The sequence below is a fragment of the Talpa occidentalis genome, unplaced genomic scaffold (genome assembly GCF_014898055.3).
Source record: "Talpa occidentalis isolate TD23 unplaced genomic scaffold, MPIMG_talOcc4v2.1 talOcc4.7, whole genome shotgun sequence".
Classification (NCBI taxonomy): Eukaryota; Metazoa; Chordata; class Mammalia; order Eulipotyphla; family Talpidae; genus Talpa; species Talpa occidentalis.
Genome location: NW_023605083.1, coordinates 106,293,508 through 106,312,748, shown reverse-complemented (window position 1 = coordinate 106,312,748; position 19,241 = coordinate 106,293,508). Strand labels below are relative to the sequence as shown.

Sequence of the window (19,241 nt, the reverse complement as noted above, 5' to 3'; positions counted from 1 at the left end):
ACAGTTCTACAGTGTGAACTCCAGCACTGGTAGCCAGTGGAAAATGACAATAGTGTTCCCTTATAAATACCTGCTGGCTAGGAAACTGACAGAGGACTGATGTGATGTTGCTAGCATACTGAGCCATTTCCTTCTTGATAGACTTCTCCACATTGAGGGGAATACGCCCAGAGACACTGGTCATAATATCCTGCAATTCTAGGAGTGGCAAGGAGGGATCTCTGAGTGTCTTCATCAACCGCTCCACCCAGTCTTTTACCTGAGAAGGAAATGATAAGATCCACAGACAAAATCAACACAACTCTCAAAATAAAATATGTCTGAATTCACTATCGTATAGTACTCTGAAACTGGAATATAAGTATCCAACACTGCTCTTATTCTCTAGCTTAATTTCTTTCTTTTTTTTTTATGATTTATTTATGCACACAAGAGCTGGCGTACAGGCCAGAGATGAGGGGGGCGAGAGGATCCACCAGAGACAGAGTGGGGAGCAGAACAGGCAGATTGACTGAAATACACTGCTGAGGGGAGCAGTGGGCGAGACAGGAGAGATCTGCCTCACCATGTGGGTTTCTCTCTGACCAGCCTAGGGATCGAACTCGTGCTGCAGAAGCTGTGGATTGCTTCATAGTGCGGTGCTTAACCCCCTCGTGCCACCAGGGAGGCCCTCTAGCTTAATTTCTAATGAAATGTGAAGTCAATGACAGAGTAAGAGGCAAGGATTTAAAGACTTTAAATGCCACATCAAAAAGTGGGTGAGTTTCAAGCAGCTTTCTTTCCTTCCCTCTTAAAAAATCCTTATGCAACTTCAAACTATCTTAGAGGACAGGTACCCTATTTGTAAATCCATTTCCCAAGAGAAATGATTCATACCCTGCTGCTAAAGAAAGGATCTGGAAGGCAGTATCCATTCATTACGTTGACCAGATTATCCAGGACGTAGTGGAACACTCGATGGAGCTTCTCGCCTCTGAGTGCCGTGCTCTGGATCTGTGGCAGACTGCCAGTGTGAAGCTCAGCCTGTCAAGCCCAATGAGAGATCAAGTCATCCAGTGCCTTGTACTAAGGGTGCAAATACACCACTGCATCTTAGAGTCATCATTCAAAATCAAGATATTCCTTCACTATACCCAGCTACAAAGACGGAAGTCAACGGAGAAAGCATCATGATAAAATCACTAATCTCAGTGTAATAGTAACTCTTCAACTTCTAGTTCTGTAATAGTATAGGCACAAATAAAAAAACATAAGATCTAGGCAGGGCTGGGAGGAGGTAGGGGATGGGATAAGGTGCTCAGGAAATAAAACTAGCAAACCAAACCCTGAAATCATCCTTCTAATCTACCTCCACCAAATAATCAGTTCTTGGAGCATAACAGCCAAAGCAAAGTTCTACTCACCTGCTGAACCTTGCTGGGATTGTCCAACTGCATTTTGGCTATTACACAGCCTGGGTCAAGAGCTGCTCCAGGCCGCTTGACATAATGGATGCAGCCAGACTCTGCAGCTGTTAAGGTCATTACCATCTTCATCACCTTCGATGAAAAATAAAATAGAGTTTGACCTCTCGTTACACAGAAATATGATTCAAAGGCCAGTTTTCCTTAGCACCTAAGTTCTACTGTACGCAATTCAATCTAGAAAAGTAATCTATCAAAATCTGTAAGGACTACCAAGGCAAACAATTAGAAAATCTCTTAGGATCCAGCTTTACAGATTAATGACAATTACTAACTTTTCCTGTTTTTAACATTTAAATTCATTTTGTCCAGTTTGTGCTTTCACTTGCTTTGCTCTGTACTTACAAATGATGTAAAATTTAACCTCCTCATATTCTTAATCTAGGTATTCCCTCTGTACATCTACCTAAAATATCCAAGCCAAAACCTATGGGGACATTATTTATTCCTTTTTCTAACTTATCTACTGATTACTAAGCCCAGCAAAATCTTCTTTTGCCATTTGTTGATTTAGGCACTTATCACATCTGGCACTTATCACATCTCAATACACTTCCAAGAAGGTCACTAAAAGCAATCATTCTAGAGCCCAAATCTCATCATATTACTTTTACACTGAAATTCTTCAATGAATCCTGACTACCTTCAAGATAGTCTAAATTTCTTAGTAAGTCTTATAGGATACTTTATGTTCTCACACCTGATCATTTATTTAGCATCCTTGCTTGCCACTTGCCATTAAACCTTGGTTCATTCTCAAACAATATCAATAAGTATTTGAAGTTAACTAAATATACCATACTCCCTTGGTTTTGTGCCTTTGTACATGCTGTTCCTTCAACTCTAAATATTCTTCCCTGCCCTCCCTCACCTGGTCTATTAATACCTATCTTTTAAAACTAAGATCTAGTGTTCCCTGTTTCAGGAAGAACTCCCTTACTACCTACCCCAGAGCCACTAGCCCTGCTTTGATATGCATTAGATGTCCCTCTGCACTCTGTACTTAGCTGTCTTAGAATTCACATTCCATTTCATCTTTCTTTTGTGGCCCCATTTCACCTATCATTTTTTTCTGTATAACCAGCACTTAACACAACATCTAACTCAGTGTTGTCACCCACCATGTATTTATAGAGCTAGAGCTTTCTCCTCTACCAAAGAAAAACTGTGAGCTTTTAATTTATTTTAAAATCCTAAGGTTCACAACCCAATTAAACCAACAGATCCTGTTTTCTTTCTATTTCCTGTTACTCTTCAGTCCTAGTCCATTTCAGCCAATCCTTTTCCTACCTTCCCTCCCAAGGCCTGAAAAGTCCATTTATCACCCTAACCTCAATCTCAGCATAGCACTGTCCAGCAAACACATGGCCTCCATCTTCCACAATGTACTGAATTAACTTCCCAGCAGAAGGTGAGCGCATCACCGAAGGGTCATTCTCCTTCTCAAACACACAGGTTTTATTCCCAATTGTGATGCGATATCTAGGAAATAAGAGAAGTATGTAAGCCAATAAAACACTGCAGGTTAAAATAAAATGTTGATCTTAAAAGAAAAAAAAGGAAAAATTTATTTTGCACACATGTACATTCATTCACTCTCACACACACACACACACACACACACACACAGAGAAGAGAGAGAGAGAGAGAGAGAGAGAGAGAGAGAGAGAGAGAGAGAGAAATTCTGTGTGTGGAATGCTAAATAACCAGAATTTTCTTCTGTAAGATTCAGATTTAAAAAATTTTAGCACATTCATATAGTGGAATACTATACAGTCATTAAAAAGAACAGACACCTCTATTAAAAAAAAACCTCTTGAAGACAATGATGATGTAATAGCTAACACTTCTTGGACCCTTACTATGATCCCAGTTAATGTTCTTAGCACTTTACACGGGTCAGTACATTTTGCTGTCACAATACTGATAATTAATGTTGAATTGTCCACATGTTAAAGAAAAAAAATAATAAAGACCAGCACTCAAAAGTTATTTGCAAAAGTATTTAAAAGAAAACATAGTGTATACATATACATATAAGCAACTTGTATATGTATATAAAATTTCTGCAGAAATATATAAGAAACTATTAACCATGGATGCTTATAAAGACAGGAACTTAATATTCATTGTCCACTCACATTGTAGTGGCAGAGAGAACGTATTTTTAATTGCCAACACTTTTTGTACTTTTTTTTTTTTTAAGATTTATTTATTTATACAAGCACTGGGTACAGTCAGAAGCGGGCGGCAGGAGAGGTCTGCGTGCCATGTGGGACCCTCCTCTGGTGGCAGGGGAGCAGCCAGGGATCGAACCGGCGCTGCAGAGGCTGCGGGCAGCTTCGCAACCCAGCACTCAACCGCTGCGCCACCAGGGAGGCCCACTTTTTGTACTCTTAAAATCTTTGTTAAGTACCAAAAGGACTGGGAAAATTCCTATGACAAATGAGAAGAAGCTTTGATGTAATGACCAGCAAAAGGACCTCAAACAGTCATTCACCTGTCTACTTCCTCCTTCATGTATGTGGTATAGCTGCTGCCATCATAGGATAAGAGCAGTCCTCCATCACTCAGTCGATGCACATCTACTTCTACACATGAACCATTCATGATCACCACATAGGAGTTGGGGGACTGTCGAGTCACCTATAGAGAATGAAAACCAGAAGGGCAAGTTAGTATGATCCTCCTAAGTGAAGTCACAGACAAAATTTCAGTAACTCAGATATAAGTAAGAAGAATCTATCAGGAGGAAGGAAATTCAAGTCCTGGCACCCTTCACTTCAAGGTCTATGGGCACATCTCAGCCATACTGCAAGCCAACAGGGAGACCTGAGATGCTCCTCCTTGCTCAAGATGTTCTCTCCTTTATCTCTCAGCTACATCTATAAAGTTGAGGCACAACTAAAACATTTCCATAGAATCAAATACCACTTTAGGCTATTGCCACATATGGCTATAATTTCACTAACACCTAAGCTTGTGGCAAACCAAAATTCCCCTCCAACTCCTGACCTCAGAAACGAAAGCTAATAAATTAAGACAAAACATAAGGCTAGGCTTCAGTTGGGTTCAGCATACCTTGAGTACATACTTGACTCCCTCATAGATAAGTTCAACATCTACTGTATTCAGAAGTGTATGAGCAGGAAGGACTTGACCCCTGAAAGAACAGTAAAATGAGAAATACTTCTAGAAAGTTCCAAACATTTATGAGAGATCCTCAAAGTTTATTGATTACAATTCTTCCTAGCATCTCAAGGCTGGAAACAATCTAAAGGACAACCAGTAAGGGACTGATACATAATGAAAGAGCCATGTAGTAGAATATTATGCAGTCATTAAAAAGAAAATTAAACCTTTTATGTACTAATTCAAACTTCATTTTCTAAAACATAAGTAAACACAAAAATGGGGGAAGGAAGAAACAAATATTATATGTATATGCCTATATAAGTTTATCAAATATGTCTAGAAGGCTACAGAAGATCAGGTTTTGACACAGGGAAGGAAACTAAATGGCCAGGAAGAGAAAGGTAGAGTGACTTTTCATTATATATACATATTCAGCCTTTTGAATCAATTTTAAACTATATGAATATACTTCCTGTTCTTGAAAATTAATAATATTAAAATTTTTAAAGGCCTAGTACAATCAACTTTCCTCTACAATTACCAGTTGGCATTTTATTTGGGACCTTTAAATAAAAAACTTTATTTGGAGTCTTTATTGCCAACAAGGGAAACATTATCAAGAGAATTTTGATAATAATAAAGAGAGGAAGTGATAAAACAAGTGTGGCAGTTATTAATAGTAGATCAACCAGGTAAAGAACATATAGAAGTTGTTAGCACTATTGGTACCACTCTTTTATAAGTTTGAAATTACTTCAAAATACAAGTTTTAAAAACGAGGCTAAAAGGAAGGGTGAAATTGTACAAGAGATTTTACATTTGTGTATCAGTAGTGAAATCATTTAGCTAGGGTAGAGACTGCATGATGAAGAATAGAAATAAGACAAAGTGGACTGGTAGAAAGGGGTCAAAGCATATAGGAAGTTGAAAGTAATACTCAGGGATTTAGATTTAATAGAGCAGGGTAATGTGAGCTCTAAAGGCTTTAGTGCATCAGAGTAACTTTGATAAGTAAAGATACTTATCAAAAGATTTGAATTGAAATCTCAGTTTCAATTTAAAGATTTTTATTCCTTTTCTTCCTTTTAGACACCTCAAAAGGTAGCTGATAGAAGTCTAACTACACAGAAGGAAACAAAGTGCCTGTGATTAAAGTGTCTTAAAGTGATTAGTCCCTTGGATCATTCCTCTGGGGACTCAAAGACAGAGCATAGGCTTGAGAACCATGTAAAAAATTAGTTTAACCCCATACTTGAAAGTCTCATGAGGTCAACTTGAATATCAGCCTCAGTTATTAATTCTGAAATGTGCTGCAGGTAATATGAAATATTCAGAGTTCAAAGCTACAAAGAAACACCAGATTTACATGATCAGAGTTTGGAGATATTTGGTGTTTTTACAGGACAGAATGTTTACTTCCGCTGGATTCCAGTTTTTGAAAAAAAGCAACATATTCTAACTGTGATATAAGTTGATTTATCTGCAGTTACAGCACCAAAATAATTTGCCATAAACTCCTACATCCCTTCTCTTCCCTGTTCCATGGTCAGTGAATAACAAAGAACCAGGAACAGAGGGAATAAATGCATTTGAGCTTCAGTCCTATCCTCTACACCACTGATCAGTCAGCTTGCACAGCCTACAAGAAACAAAACCTACCTTTCTAAGGAGTGGAGGAAGTTAGAGACGCTGTTACGTAGGCTCACATCTGCCACATGGAGAGCCCCACACACAACTCCCAACAGGGTGTCAGGTCGTTCTGCCTGAAAGGAAGAAAGGGGGTATATCAAAAGCATGGTCACCAGGCCCCCTCAATTTACAACAGGTTCAAATTTGTTGTGAAGAAATAGCTAGCATTGAGAATTTTCACCTTTATTGCACAAATGACTTTTGAGATTAAAAACACATTCACATTGAGTTAAAAACACATTTTATTTTTAGAATTTAAACAGAGGCCTCATTTGAATAGAGATGAAAAAAACAACTTTCCCTCTGTTGTCCCTAAGATTTCCATTGAGCCAATCAAAAAAAAAAAGCAACTTGAAAACAAGCTTTTGTTAGAAATAAATTCAGAAAGGTACAAAGATTTGGCTACTGAAAAATCTCAAAGAAAAATAGTGCATATCCAGAATCTGGGCCTGCAGATAATTTACATGAATTTAATAACTTTGTATAAAAATTTGGATAATTTAGAACAGCCTAGCCATTTGGAACAGGGGTAATTCTATTAATTTAAATGACCCTGGTCATCAGTACTTGGGGTTGGTAACTGAACCAGATTTAACATAGAATTTGTAAAAAGAAGTATTTCAATCCCTGCATGTCTCTTTTCAAATATACTCAGGACGTAATGTTAGAACATAAAAAATGACTGTGTAACACCAGGTACAGGAACTCTCAGAGTACTAAAATTATACTGACTCAGACTTTTCCAAGTAGATCAAGAAGCATCTACATTAGAATCAAATTTTATCTAGCGACATGGACTGATCACACTCCACACCATAAAAACCCAATCGTAGAAGTTGTTTGTGCAAATGGAGAAATACACACCTGTACTTTTTCTGCTATCAGTCTGTCTAGCCAGCCAGTGTCAATTCTATTCAACTGAAAGCTTTCAGTCTCCAACAATTTGATCAGGTATTCAACTGTTGTTCGAAAATCACCCCGAATAGATAGCTCTTTTAAAGCCACTACCATGTTTCTGCAAGAAGAATAGAAGCAAATCCATTTTAGCAACACATGCTTTAGTGTTTCTGTAATCGTTTAGAGTATCATTTCATTTCTTTGGAGTCTTAAGAGGGAGAGGAGACAGACAACACCAATAACAAATGAGCGTGCAAATGTAAGTGTGCTCATTCACATGAACTCCTGATTGGAGCACTGGCAAGAAGTCAGTTTATGAATTTTGACTGATATTACTATCAGGACATCAGCAAGTCACACGCATTTCATTATATAGAGTACAGGCCAAATGATGTGCCAACTGCCCTCAGCTTTCACCTCTAAGGTTTCCATCATTCCATTTATTTACTGCAGGCTAATCAGAATTAGGGCATAAGTCTCCCCACCTCCAGTCTTATTTACTTTATTAAGATATAATTTATAAGCAATAAAATATACTTTTTTTAAGTATAATGTTCAATGAATTTTGACAGATCTTTATACCTGAATTTGAAGGTTTCCATACAATGAAAAGGTACAGTCAGGCATCAGCCCGACACTGCATGTTAAAGTATTTCTTTGAAGCTGTATTTAGATGAGTGGAATGACATGCTCTTTACTTACATTACTTCCTAATTAAGTGTAAAATGATCTAATTTTAACATTTTGAGTACTATGGGATTTTTTTCTGTGTATTTCTGTCCAATGTCTGCCCTTCATAGGGCAAATCCTTACTTCAACAAATACTTATGCATCTCACAGACTCAAGACACATCATAGGCTCCTGAGGGAGACAGAATATAGATACAATAATCATTTTCAAAGTACATGGTGGAATATCATAGTTGGCAGTAGAGAGCTATAAGCAGTGCTGGAGAGCTCCTAGGAAGGAAGAAAATCTACCTTCTAAAGGTTTCATGAAGAATGTAAAATATAGGTTAAAAGTACAGCTGGGCTTATGACTGTGATAGGAATATTGTTCCAGGGATGCAGGCATTCCCTCAGCCTAGAATATTATTGTTTCCCACCTCTACCTCCTCTTTATGATCTCTCCTAACCTGCTATACCTATTCACTTTCCAGGTATCAGTGTAGATGTTACTTCCTTCTGGGAAACGTTCACTAACTCCCTCTAGACCGAGCTAGCTGACTTCGCTATATGTTGATATCACATCCTTATGTAATTCCACTATCACAGCACTTACTACATTGTGTTTCATGGTTTATTTATTTCCCTTTCTCTGGTTATCAAGTTCTTTGAGGGCAGAGCTCTCATGTAGGTCCTCACTATATTGCCATTACTAGTACATAGTAGATGTCCAGTAACTGCTGAATGGAGTGAATGAATGGGCAGAGGGAAAAACAAGAATAAAAGGAGGAAGAAAGTAACAATTGTCTTCAGGTAACATTACAACTGAGCAGAGAGTATAAGGAATTAGTAGCCAATCCAGTCACTCAACCTTCACTGAATATTTACTATCTTCAGGGGATGTGGCAGAAACAAGATAGATATGTTCCTCTTCTTGTAGTTACTAAGTAATGCGTTATGGAAAATGATGCTGGAAATAAGGACTGGAGCTATTCTAGAGAACAAGGATATGAATACCACACTGAATCCCACAGACCTAAGAAGAAAAGAGAAAAAACACTGAGCTAAAGAAAGAACTTTTGGACATGGTATCAAGAAGCAAGCTTTTTGTAGAACCCTATTTTTTAATATGCTCAAAGTTAGCCTAATTAACTTTACACTGTAGAGAAGTATACAGAGCAGGTCAGGAAGTAAGCAGCAAGACTTCTATTCAGGTCCTAGATTATGTCATGTAGAAAATATTCAGTGGTCTATCTAATCAGGACCACAAACCAAAATAAGAATAGAGGCCAGCTTAGGAATGTAAATGAGAGAGGCAAGTTAGATAGGAGCTGTGCAAACTAAAGAGCTCATGTTGCCTCTAAAAGAAACAGCCACACAAAGTCTCAGTTAACTTTTGCCAAGTGGAATATAAAACCAACGTTGTCATTATCATCCACTTTTTAAGAGAAGACCGAAATCCATATATTTATTTCAATCTCCCAATTTTTAAATACTGGCAATTAAAAACAATTTAACACTCTGTAAGTCAATCAGATAACATCTGCGGCTAAGACTAGTTGGGAAGCCATCAATTCAGAAGCTCTACAGTAAACCTTCTTTACTTTGGCAAAGCAGGATATGACTGCAAGATTAAAAAAGGCAACTTTATGTGTACTTGGGTTTTTGGCAACATTGTTTTAACTTTGAAATACCACACTTCAAGTTTTGAATAAATGGAAAGAATTGTGGAGGCCAAAATAAAGAAAAATTAAGCATTTGCTACTTCTGATATTATTAAAATTGATAGATATTATTAATAAATTACAAATAAATACTTACTAATTACCTTACTAGTTTTATGTGTACCATTGACAGGTCAAGGGGATGGAATTGCTTAGTGCAGGAAATAGACCAAAAAATAGAAAAAACTAACCCATTTCTGGATTCTAAGACATCTATCTAGACTGTCAATAACAATACTGTTACCTATGTGAAAAAAAAAATATTTTTAAGGCAATCAACTTTACAAGGTTATCAAATATATGTGAAAGCAAGAAATATTTTAGAAGACTCAAAAACCATCTGCCAAACACTGCATCATTTAAACCAACATGAAGGCAAGTACAAGCGAAGATGTCTGTCTTCAGAAAGGTATTTGTATTAGTGAAGATCCCCATTCACATACTTGCATCTTCACTGAAGATTAGTACAATTTATTTTTTAAAATACAATCAAATGCCATTGTACTCACGAAATTGCTTCTTCTCTGTTTTCTCCCCAGGAGAAGCAGTGACCAAACTGAGAATCAGCGAATTCATGAAGACCCCCTGCAGCAGCAACACTGAAATAACCCCAAACGTTCTTATTGCTACGGAAATTCAGTTCCTGAACTGTTCCTGAGCTGGGCTTAAAACCCTGTTAGAAAATGAAGAATATGAGAGACCATATTATATTTCCAAGAAGGAGAACATTTAGAAATCCGTTTAGGTTCTTTATTAATCACACACAAAAGCAGAAGTGACTCACAAAAATCAAAATGGCTTAAGCCAGCATCCATTACTACAGACTCACTAAAAACTCTGTAGATTGATGTAGAATTATATGTCTGCTTTGATTAAAATCTCCACAAACTGGGCCTCCCCGGTGGCACAGCGGTTGAGCGCTGGGTTGCGAAGCTGCCAGCAGCCTCTGCAGCGCCGGTTCGATCCCCGGCTGCTCCCCAGCCACCGGAGGAGGGTCCCACATGGCGCGCAGACCTCTCCTGCCGCCCGCTGCTCCCCTCAGCAGTGTACTTCGGTCCTTCTGCCTGCTCTGCTCCCCGCTCTGGCTCTGGTGAATTCTCTCACCCTCCCGCGCTTCTGACTGTACCCAGTGCATGTATAAACAAAAACAAACAAATGAATAAATAAATAAATAAAACATGCCTCTATTTAAAAAAAAAATAGTTTAAAAAATAAAAAAATAATAAAATAAAATCTCCACAAACTTCCCTCCCCAGAGGGAGTTCCAAATTGTTTCAAAAGTATGCCCTCATATGCCATTTTAATGTGAAAGTTCACAAGGAAAAGAAAGTATAAACCTTTTAAATGATGGGTTTACCTCATCTGGATTTTCACTAGTGATCCGAGCAGCAATAACATGGCCCCTTGGGCAAGGAACATGAGCAGAATTTTCAAAATCAATGGGAGCATCACCCCAGGGAGATACACCATACATCATACGAATATCCTTGATTCTGTATAGAGGAATCCCCATGGCAATCTGAAAGGTAATAAAACACACATCAGTTATTTTCCATAGCTATTTTCCTTAAAATGGGTAGGCTATCAGGTTACCTACAAAATTTTATATTTTAGTAGTCACCCCATAAAGCATTCTATTTTTATAGTCTACCATCATCAAATAAGTAATTCTTACTTGAAACAGAATATATCACAGTAAAGATAAGTTGCTAAGTTCATACCATCCCTAAAAAAGTTCCCTAATGCAAAGACATCAGTTTCCATATACTTTTATTTATCCATCCATCAAGGGATCAGAATGAATATATTCAAGGGAAGAGTCAATATTAATAGCTATCCAAGAAGTTCAGATAGCTAAAAAGTTATGGCATAATTATCTCTGCCATCGCCCCCAAATCACTGGAGGAAGTAAATACATCTTTAGTTCTGAGTGAGAACACAAAAGGGGTTATCGATATAGGCAAAGAATAAGACACAAAAACATCATATCAAACCTCACTATTAGCTATTACTGCTTCCCATAGGATTTGTTTTCTGAGTTGAATGGAGTAATTAATATCGAGAGCTTGCACTTTAAACACAATAAAAATAAATGTGTGCTGCAAAAGCCTGGCCAGGAAAATCTTGACCACCGCTCTGGAAATGCTTTGATATGGAACACTAGTAAGCGGAGTAGAAGAGAGTTACCAAATTCTAAAATTTTTATAATTAAAGCAATTGAGTAAAGCTATTATTCCCAAAAGTTTCTTGCTGAAACATGACAGTTTATAAGATGTATTTGGCTAAAAATATAATACTATGACTAGGGTTGTACCACACATCACAGGATGACCAAGCCACACATCACAACCCAAAAAGCATGAGATGAACATTAGATGAGACCTAGACAGGAAATACCATTCTCTTTATTAGATACTGGCTAAACCAGTTTTTCAGGCATCTCTGATAGACCTAACTTCTCTAGGAAACTCTGAGCCTATAGAAAAGGGTGACTCACCTGGAGTTGTGCTGCAGGAAGGTTGACATCAGCCACCATCTCTGTACAAGGGTGCTCCACCTGTAGCCGAGGATTCAGTTCCAGAAAGTAGAAGCTGCCATCTTGGCTATAGAGGTATTCCACAGTCCCAGCACTCACATAGCCAACCATTTTGGCAAGTTTTACTGCACACTTGAAGAATGATAAGCAAACATAAGTATTTCACCTTATACAAATGGTGAACCATTGCTGATCTATAGCCTCAACTATCCAGTGTTTATAAAAGCCACCAAAGGCTTTTAGCCACATGAGAACAAATTTCACACTTTCTGATTATTACACAAGATCTCTGGACATGGAAGACAAACTCAACTAAAAGTTGGAGGGAAAGAGTGTTTTTCACTTAGGATCACAGGCAAGTATAAATCCAAGCAGGCAAAAAAATACTGGGGCTGGGCCTCCCCGGTGGCGCAGCGGTTGAGTGCTGGGTTGCGAAGCTGCCTGCAGCCTCTGCAGCGCCGGTTCGATCCCCGGCCGCTGGGAGAGGGCCCACATGGCACACAGACCTCTCCTGCTGCCCGCTGCTCCCCTCAGCAGTGTACTTTGTCACTCTGCCTGTTCTACTCTCCACTCTGGCTCTGGTGAATTCTCTCATCCTCCTGCACCTCTGACTGTACCCAGTGCTTGTATAAATAAATAAATAAATCTTAAAAAAAAAAAAAATACTGGGGCAGACTCTTCATTCTGTCTTAGGTTCTAGTATTCCTAGTATTCTCCCTAGAAATAAGAGTAGATTTTTCAACCTCTCACAGCGAATGACTAAGTTTTGACCAATATAATGACAGCATCAGTGAGTGACACGCATAACCCTTACATCATGTTTTGAAAAGGAAATTGCTTGTCCTCTATTCCTGGCTTTTCCCCTTCTATGAACAGGAACATGGTGATGACAGTGCAAACCAGTTTCGACACACAAAGGACGGCAAAACCAAACATAAGGAACCTGAATCCCAAAATAGCCTCATGGAGTTGCACTGTCCAGCCCTGGACTCCTCAGATTATGATGGGAAATAAACATAAACGTCTATCTTATCTGAGTCATTGTATTTTCGGGGGGGGGGTGTCTCTATTACAACAGCTTAATCTAAATCTTCATCAATACAGAACTTACTAAATTCAGGTAGGGTGCTGCTATCTAAAAAAAAAATTAAATATGCAATAGGGCAGTGGGTAACAAAGAAGCATACTGCAAACTGAGAAGCTGGCAGCCTCCTTGTTAACAGCAACAAAGCACTTGGTCAACTGTCTCCTACAACAACATGGAATGCAAGCAACACACCAACTAAGCCCTAAGAGAAATGATTAGAAAAAGTCATAATGTGAAAATACCATCTACTTTTGTACCCCAAATCCAGAAGATTAGATTCTCACCCTGAAGCAACCTAGTGTCAAAGACCAAATTAAGGGTGCTGTTTTAGTTTCAGCTGGCCTCAAGGTAGCCAGTATTAAATTAAGGAGAGATAGGGATGGGTTAAACACATAAAACAGTCAATAAGAGGAAAAGTTTCTATATCTAATAACCTTGGGGTTGGTTAGTCCAACCTGAGGCTGACAAGAACAAATAGCCCAGAAACTTACTAAGTTTAAAAGGAATTGGATTTCTAGACAAGCTACAAACTTGATCTTCAGAAGCCTGCAACTGAAAAATGGAGTCATCTTTGTGGCCCCAATCCTGCACCAGCAGGAAGTAAGCCATGAAAGTGCTCCAAAGAAGGTAAAGTCTCCAAAGGCCAGTCACAAAGAAAAGTGAACAAGAAAGCCATCCCCAGAGAACAAAGCCAGGTGCCTTGATAGATGATGGGCAAGGGATTTACTTCTAGAGAGCAGAACCAGGGACAGTCAGCATGCGATGAGAACTGAAGTATTACTCCACTGCGTGCAGGAAATCATCACAATTCCTGCCTGGAAGAATTAGATGACTGCTATGTATCAAAAATAACTGTATATTTTTCATTCTTCTTTTTCCCAATGGGAGTTATCTGTTCCCATTCCACAACTTTATATAGGGTATATAAAGGAAGAAAGAATGACATAAGGGTCACTTGGCCCATGAAAAGTCACATGCACATTTCATGGAGAAGACTGTGTTACCTAGAGACTTTGGACTTCAAGCTGAATGTAAGTAACTGGATGGGACTTTGGGCTGTCTTCTTTGGGAAAAGGCTAAGAGTGTTCTAAGAGTAAGAAAAGGGATGTGAAAGGTTAATGGATAGCCAGAGAAGCAGACTGAGGTACAGATTACTAAATGCCCTTCAATAATTTTTCTTTGCTTCATCCATTTAGCAACATACTCTCCTGAATTTCAGCTGAATATATTGTCATCCAGTTAGTGACTATAATTCCTAATATCCCTTGCAGCCAGGTATGATGGTGTAACTCAGTTTTGTCCAATGGAATGTGAGCAGAACTAAATGTGTGACCTCTAAATCATATTTCTATAAGCTTGTCCTCCATGTCCACTGTCCCCTCCCACAGGCTATATGAAACAATCTAGTAAGCTAGCCTTAATCAGAAAGATGATGATAACCCAGGGCAAAGGTTGGCTAACTTTTTTGGGAAACAGGTTAGAAAGTAATTCACTTCAGCTTTGTGGGTCACATATTCTCTGTCACAACTACTCAACATTGCCATTGCAGGGAAAAAGCAACCATAGACAACATTTTAAAAGATTTTAAAAAACAGGTCGAAGGTTAGGTTTGACTTGCAAGCTATAGTTTGATAACTCCTGTCCTAGGCAATGGCAGAGCAGTCAGCTGGTTTTCTGCCACTGGTTCACCTCTGAATTAGGAGAGAGAAATAGAACTTATCCTTGTTTAAGTCATTCTAACCTAGAGATCTCTACATTTATAGAGTGCATCTTAGTATACACACACACACACACACACACATACACACACACACATTTAGGAATTAAACTTCCAACACAGATGACCATATATTTAACTTGTTTGAAATTCAGGAGAAAAAAAAGAGATGGAAAATATATCTTCAATCAGATGAAGACGAAGTTGCAAATCCATGTTCAAGGGAGACTTTAAGACTGCTGTAATGCTTTTTATACCAAAAAAAGCCATATGATATATAGTATATTATGAATATATTATATACAATAATATATCACACCTAATGTGTTATATATAATAAAATACTATATATTATATATTTATATCTAAATATATAATAAAATATACATTATATATAATAAAACAGTAAATTATGTAAACTTTAAAGATACTCTGGGGATCTTTAAGAATCTGAAAATCATCTGAAGACATATGATAATCAGTCTAGAAAATGGAACTGCCTACCTGTCTATCATCAGTTTATTAAAAACAAATCAAACCATAAAATCAAAAATCTCAAAATATTTCTCTATCTTCACTCAAAATAGTGTACTGATGTTTTTCAAGTGTTAACTAATTTTAGAGCTTAAAGTGTTTGTTGGCAACTCTCCTAGAAGGAGGACACAATTATTTTTCCTCTAGGAAAAGAACATAATCTTAGCAATAATCTGGAACCATGGCTTGCAATCCCACTGAGTTTGGTAAGTGAATTTAGTGAGTAGTAGTTCCATGTAAGAAAACAAAAATTAGAGCTTCTCATACACATACCTGTTCCATATGTTCAAATACTGCCGGAGTAGCAATAGCAGCAGGTGCCTCTTCAATAATCTTCTGATGCCTGCGCTGCACAGAGCAATCACGACCAAACAAAGAGATAGCATTGCCATATTGATCTGCTAATATCTGCACCTCCAGATGACGAGATTGTTTGGCTAGTCTCATCACAAATATAGGAGATCCAGGGACTTCAGCTTGAACCTGTATTAGAAAAGAAAATAAAACAAAATTTTAAGAGGCAAGTATTTTTCCTTCTATCTTGATAAGCTGCTTCAACTTCAACAGGCAGATGTCTAGAAGTTAATCAGTAAGAATACAAAAGTGAATAAAAAACAGTTCATGCCTTTGTTGATGTCTAAGATGCTGCATTCTTAGTTATATAACTAATATTAATCGATGAACATGAATAAGTATGAACACTCAGTGTGTTACAAGGATAAAAAACAAAATATTTTGAGAACACACACACAAAGGGGTAAAATACTGCTGTCATCTCCAAACAGCCAAATGTACAACTTGCTCCAGATTAGATGCTTTTCTGCTTCACTTTACATCGTGTGCAGTATTTTTAGAGTCAAGGAAACTTCACCTTCAATTTTGAAGCACATTATCACTGGATACAGAATTTTATACTAGCAATTACTTTCTTTCAGCACCATAAAGATATCCCAATGCTTTCTGGTTTCCACTGTTTTTACTGAGATGTCAGTTATCAAACTGGTAGTTACTCCTCCCAAGTAATCTTTTTGTCCAGCTGCTTTAAGATTTCTTTCTCTCTCTTCTTTTTGGGGAGTGATGTGGCATATTTATTCTGACAAGTTTAGATGTGGTTTTCTTTGCACTTGTTCTACAGGGCTCATAGTGTTTTTTGAATCTGTGTTTTTATGAGTTCAAAAAAATTTTTAGCCATTTTCTCTTCACATATTATCTCTGTTCATGATTTCTTCAAATATTGATGCTGCTCCATTCTTTTTCTTCTCTTTTGAGACTCAAAGTACATGATGTTAGTACTTCACAGTATCCCATACCTTTCATGTGCTGTTTCTTCTATGCTGTTTTACTATATGTCACCTCAAAACTCAGTGGCACTTAAGGACATAAACCATTTTATTTGCTTTGCTCATGAAGCTGTGCTCTTATCGCAGTTCTTCGGGTCTTGCCTGGAGGTCACTCATGTGCATATCACCATCTGGTGGCTCAAGTGGAGCTGAATGGTCTCACTCAAGAGTCTGGTGACTTATTTTGAGGGTAGCTGGTGGTCTAGGGAAGTGTCAACTGCAACAGCTCATCTCTCTTGCATGTGAACTAATATACTAGTAGGCTATACCAAGCTTCTTCAATGCAGTAATCCAAGAGGGTGAGGGCAAAAGCTGCAAGGCTTCACAGGTTCCAAACTCTAGAAGTTACATAATACTGCTCTGGCCATATTCAAATGGCCTAAGCAAGCCATAAGGCCAGGTAAAATTCAAGGGGTAGGAAAAGAGGCGCCACCTCCTGATGGGAGGAAAGGCAAAGTCACATTGCAAAGGGATATAATACAAGGATGGGAGGAGTTACTGAGGCCATCTCTGCAAACAATTTATGAGGTCCACCCTCTGGCCACAATAATTCACATACCTCCCACATGCAAAATAGACTCACCCCCTCCCAAGACCCCCAAAGTCTCATCCAATCATGGCATCAGGCTTGACGTCCATTTTCTCATGAGTTATGTCCAGAAGCAAATGCTGCTCCTCAGGTCTGGCAACTCAGGTGCAGTTTCTCTTGATCCAAAGACCTGGGAACTAGAAAGACAAGTTATCTGCCCCCAACACCCCCAATATGTGATGATGAGATGGGGAGGATAACGGTAAAATATATTCCCGTTCAAAGAAATCGAGGATGGGATGTACATAGCAGTCACTGGTCCACAGTACTTCTGAAATCCAGTTTAGAAGTTATAAGGTTTCCTCACTCCAGGGATACAGACTTTTTTTTATTTCTTTTTGGTGTTTTTTTTTTTTTTTTAAATGGGTCTTGTTCTGCACCTTGGAAATAGTTTCCTAATTCATCACTCCCCTCTGCTCTTAGCTCTGTCCTCTGAACTACTGACTCTGCTCTCTGTATAATCTTTTTATTCAATACAAATCATTAACAATTGAGTAGGTTTCTCAGTCTGAATTCTGTCCACAGGAAGTTGAAGTCCCAGAGGCCTCTTCAGTTTGAGCTATCTCTGTCACTTTTAGTCCCTCTGATGTATTTATCAATGCAAACCTCTTTAAATCTTCATGGGTCCTATGAATAACACTGGGAATTCACACCTTGCCCCAAACTTTTCACACACATACTTCAAAACAGACTCTCTACCTTTGGGTATTTCAGGCTGCTATGGAACAACACCTTAAGATCTTTAGAAGCCCTCTTTCATCCAGCTTAGAGAGAATCTACAGGTACTACCTTGACTATTTCTTAGCTCTTAAAAAATCTCACAGTTATTCTTGACTTTTATCCTGAAGACACTTTTTATTTTGAGAATCTTTTACCAATTGGAAAGAATGAGAAACAGTTCTAATTTAAAACTCAACAAGCTTGAAACAGCTTCTTAAACCCATCTCATTGTTACAGTTACTTACTATAAGCAGTTAGAAGCATCTCACAGCTCATTCCATAACATTTTCTAGAGATCTGGAATAACTAGGTCCACAAATTCATTAAATATATTCTTCCTCAAATTATCTCAGGCAAATGTTCCACCATTTAAAGATGATGGGTTAACCCTTTCCCAGACTCTAACAACAATCCCTTAACTCCCTTTTCAGCCTTTTTTAACAGTCTGTTCACCATTCCTCCATACTTCATTAACAACTTCCTCACCATTTTCCAACCTCTACCTATGAGCCAGTTTCAAAGCCAATGCCGCATTTTTTTTTTTACTTATGGAAGTATCACACCTTTAGTTATAATTGCTGTGTAAGTCTCGAGTTGATGCCTAAAAAACCACCACAAATGATGACTTAGGACATGAACCATTTTATTTTATTTCCTCAGCAATTTGAGTGGAGTCAGTGGGGTGGGCCTTGTACAGATCACAAGGCTAGTCACCTGGTAACTTGTGAGAGTCTCACAAGGCTAGTCACCTGGTAACTTGAATGGGGTTAGATGGTCTGATTTATATGTCCCAAATGTGGCACTTGTCAGCCTTGACAGGACTCTTAATGTCTTAAGACAGGTTTGTTATCATCATCATCATCATTATTATTATTTGGTTCTTTTCTAGTTCTTCTGAATGGGAGGATTCATTTGAGCTATTTAGTTAACCTTACTGGAATGTAAGGGATGTTTTACATGAAATGTTCTGTTAATGGTCTAGACTCTCCAACTATTTGATTCCACAGTAATAAGCAGTTTTGAAGTGTCTAAAGGAGTTAGCATGTTGAATTAACATGTACTTCTGCTTCTAAGATGCTTTTTTAGATACCGCCAGGGAATGCAGGACAAGAATAGTGGGGGCAGAAGAGATTAGCATAACCAT

At 38.1% G+C, this 19,241-nt stretch overlaps 1 protein-coding gene across 9 annotated transcripts in view; it reads right to left on the bottom strand.

Moving 5' to 3' along the window:
• Positions 1 to 19,241, bottom strand: part of ACACA (acetyl-CoA carboxylase alpha) — a 262,049-nt gene that overhangs the window by 139,034 nt on the left and 103,774 nt on the right. For all 9 annotated transcript variants that reach the window (XM_054688839.1, XM_054688841.1, XM_037495224.2 and 6 more), the window contains 12 exons: positions 15,722 to 15,931; positions 12,072 to 12,242; positions 10,932 to 11,093; positions 10,084 to 10,247; positions 7,152 to 7,302; positions 6,258 to 6,361; positions 4,545 to 4,626; positions 3,964 to 4,109; positions 2,795 to 2,945; positions 1,404 to 1,538; positions 877 to 1,023; positions 71 to 259 (listed from right to left, as the gene is read on the bottom strand). In XM_054688839.1, coding sequence (XP_054544814.1) covers positions 71 to 259; positions 877 to 1,023; positions 1,404 to 1,538; positions 2,795 to 2,945; positions 3,964 to 4,109; positions 4,545 to 4,626; positions 6,258 to 6,361; positions 7,152 to 7,302; positions 10,084 to 10,247; positions 10,932 to 11,093; positions 12,072 to 12,242; positions 15,722 to 15,931 — 1,812 coding nt within the window. The remainder of the gene's footprint in view (positions 1 to 70; positions 260 to 876; positions 1,024 to 1,403; positions 1,539 to 2,794; positions 2,946 to 3,963; positions 4,110 to 4,544; positions 4,627 to 6,257; positions 6,362 to 7,151; positions 7,303 to 10,083; positions 10,248 to 10,931; positions 11,094 to 12,071; positions 12,243 to 15,721; positions 15,932 to 19,241) is intronic.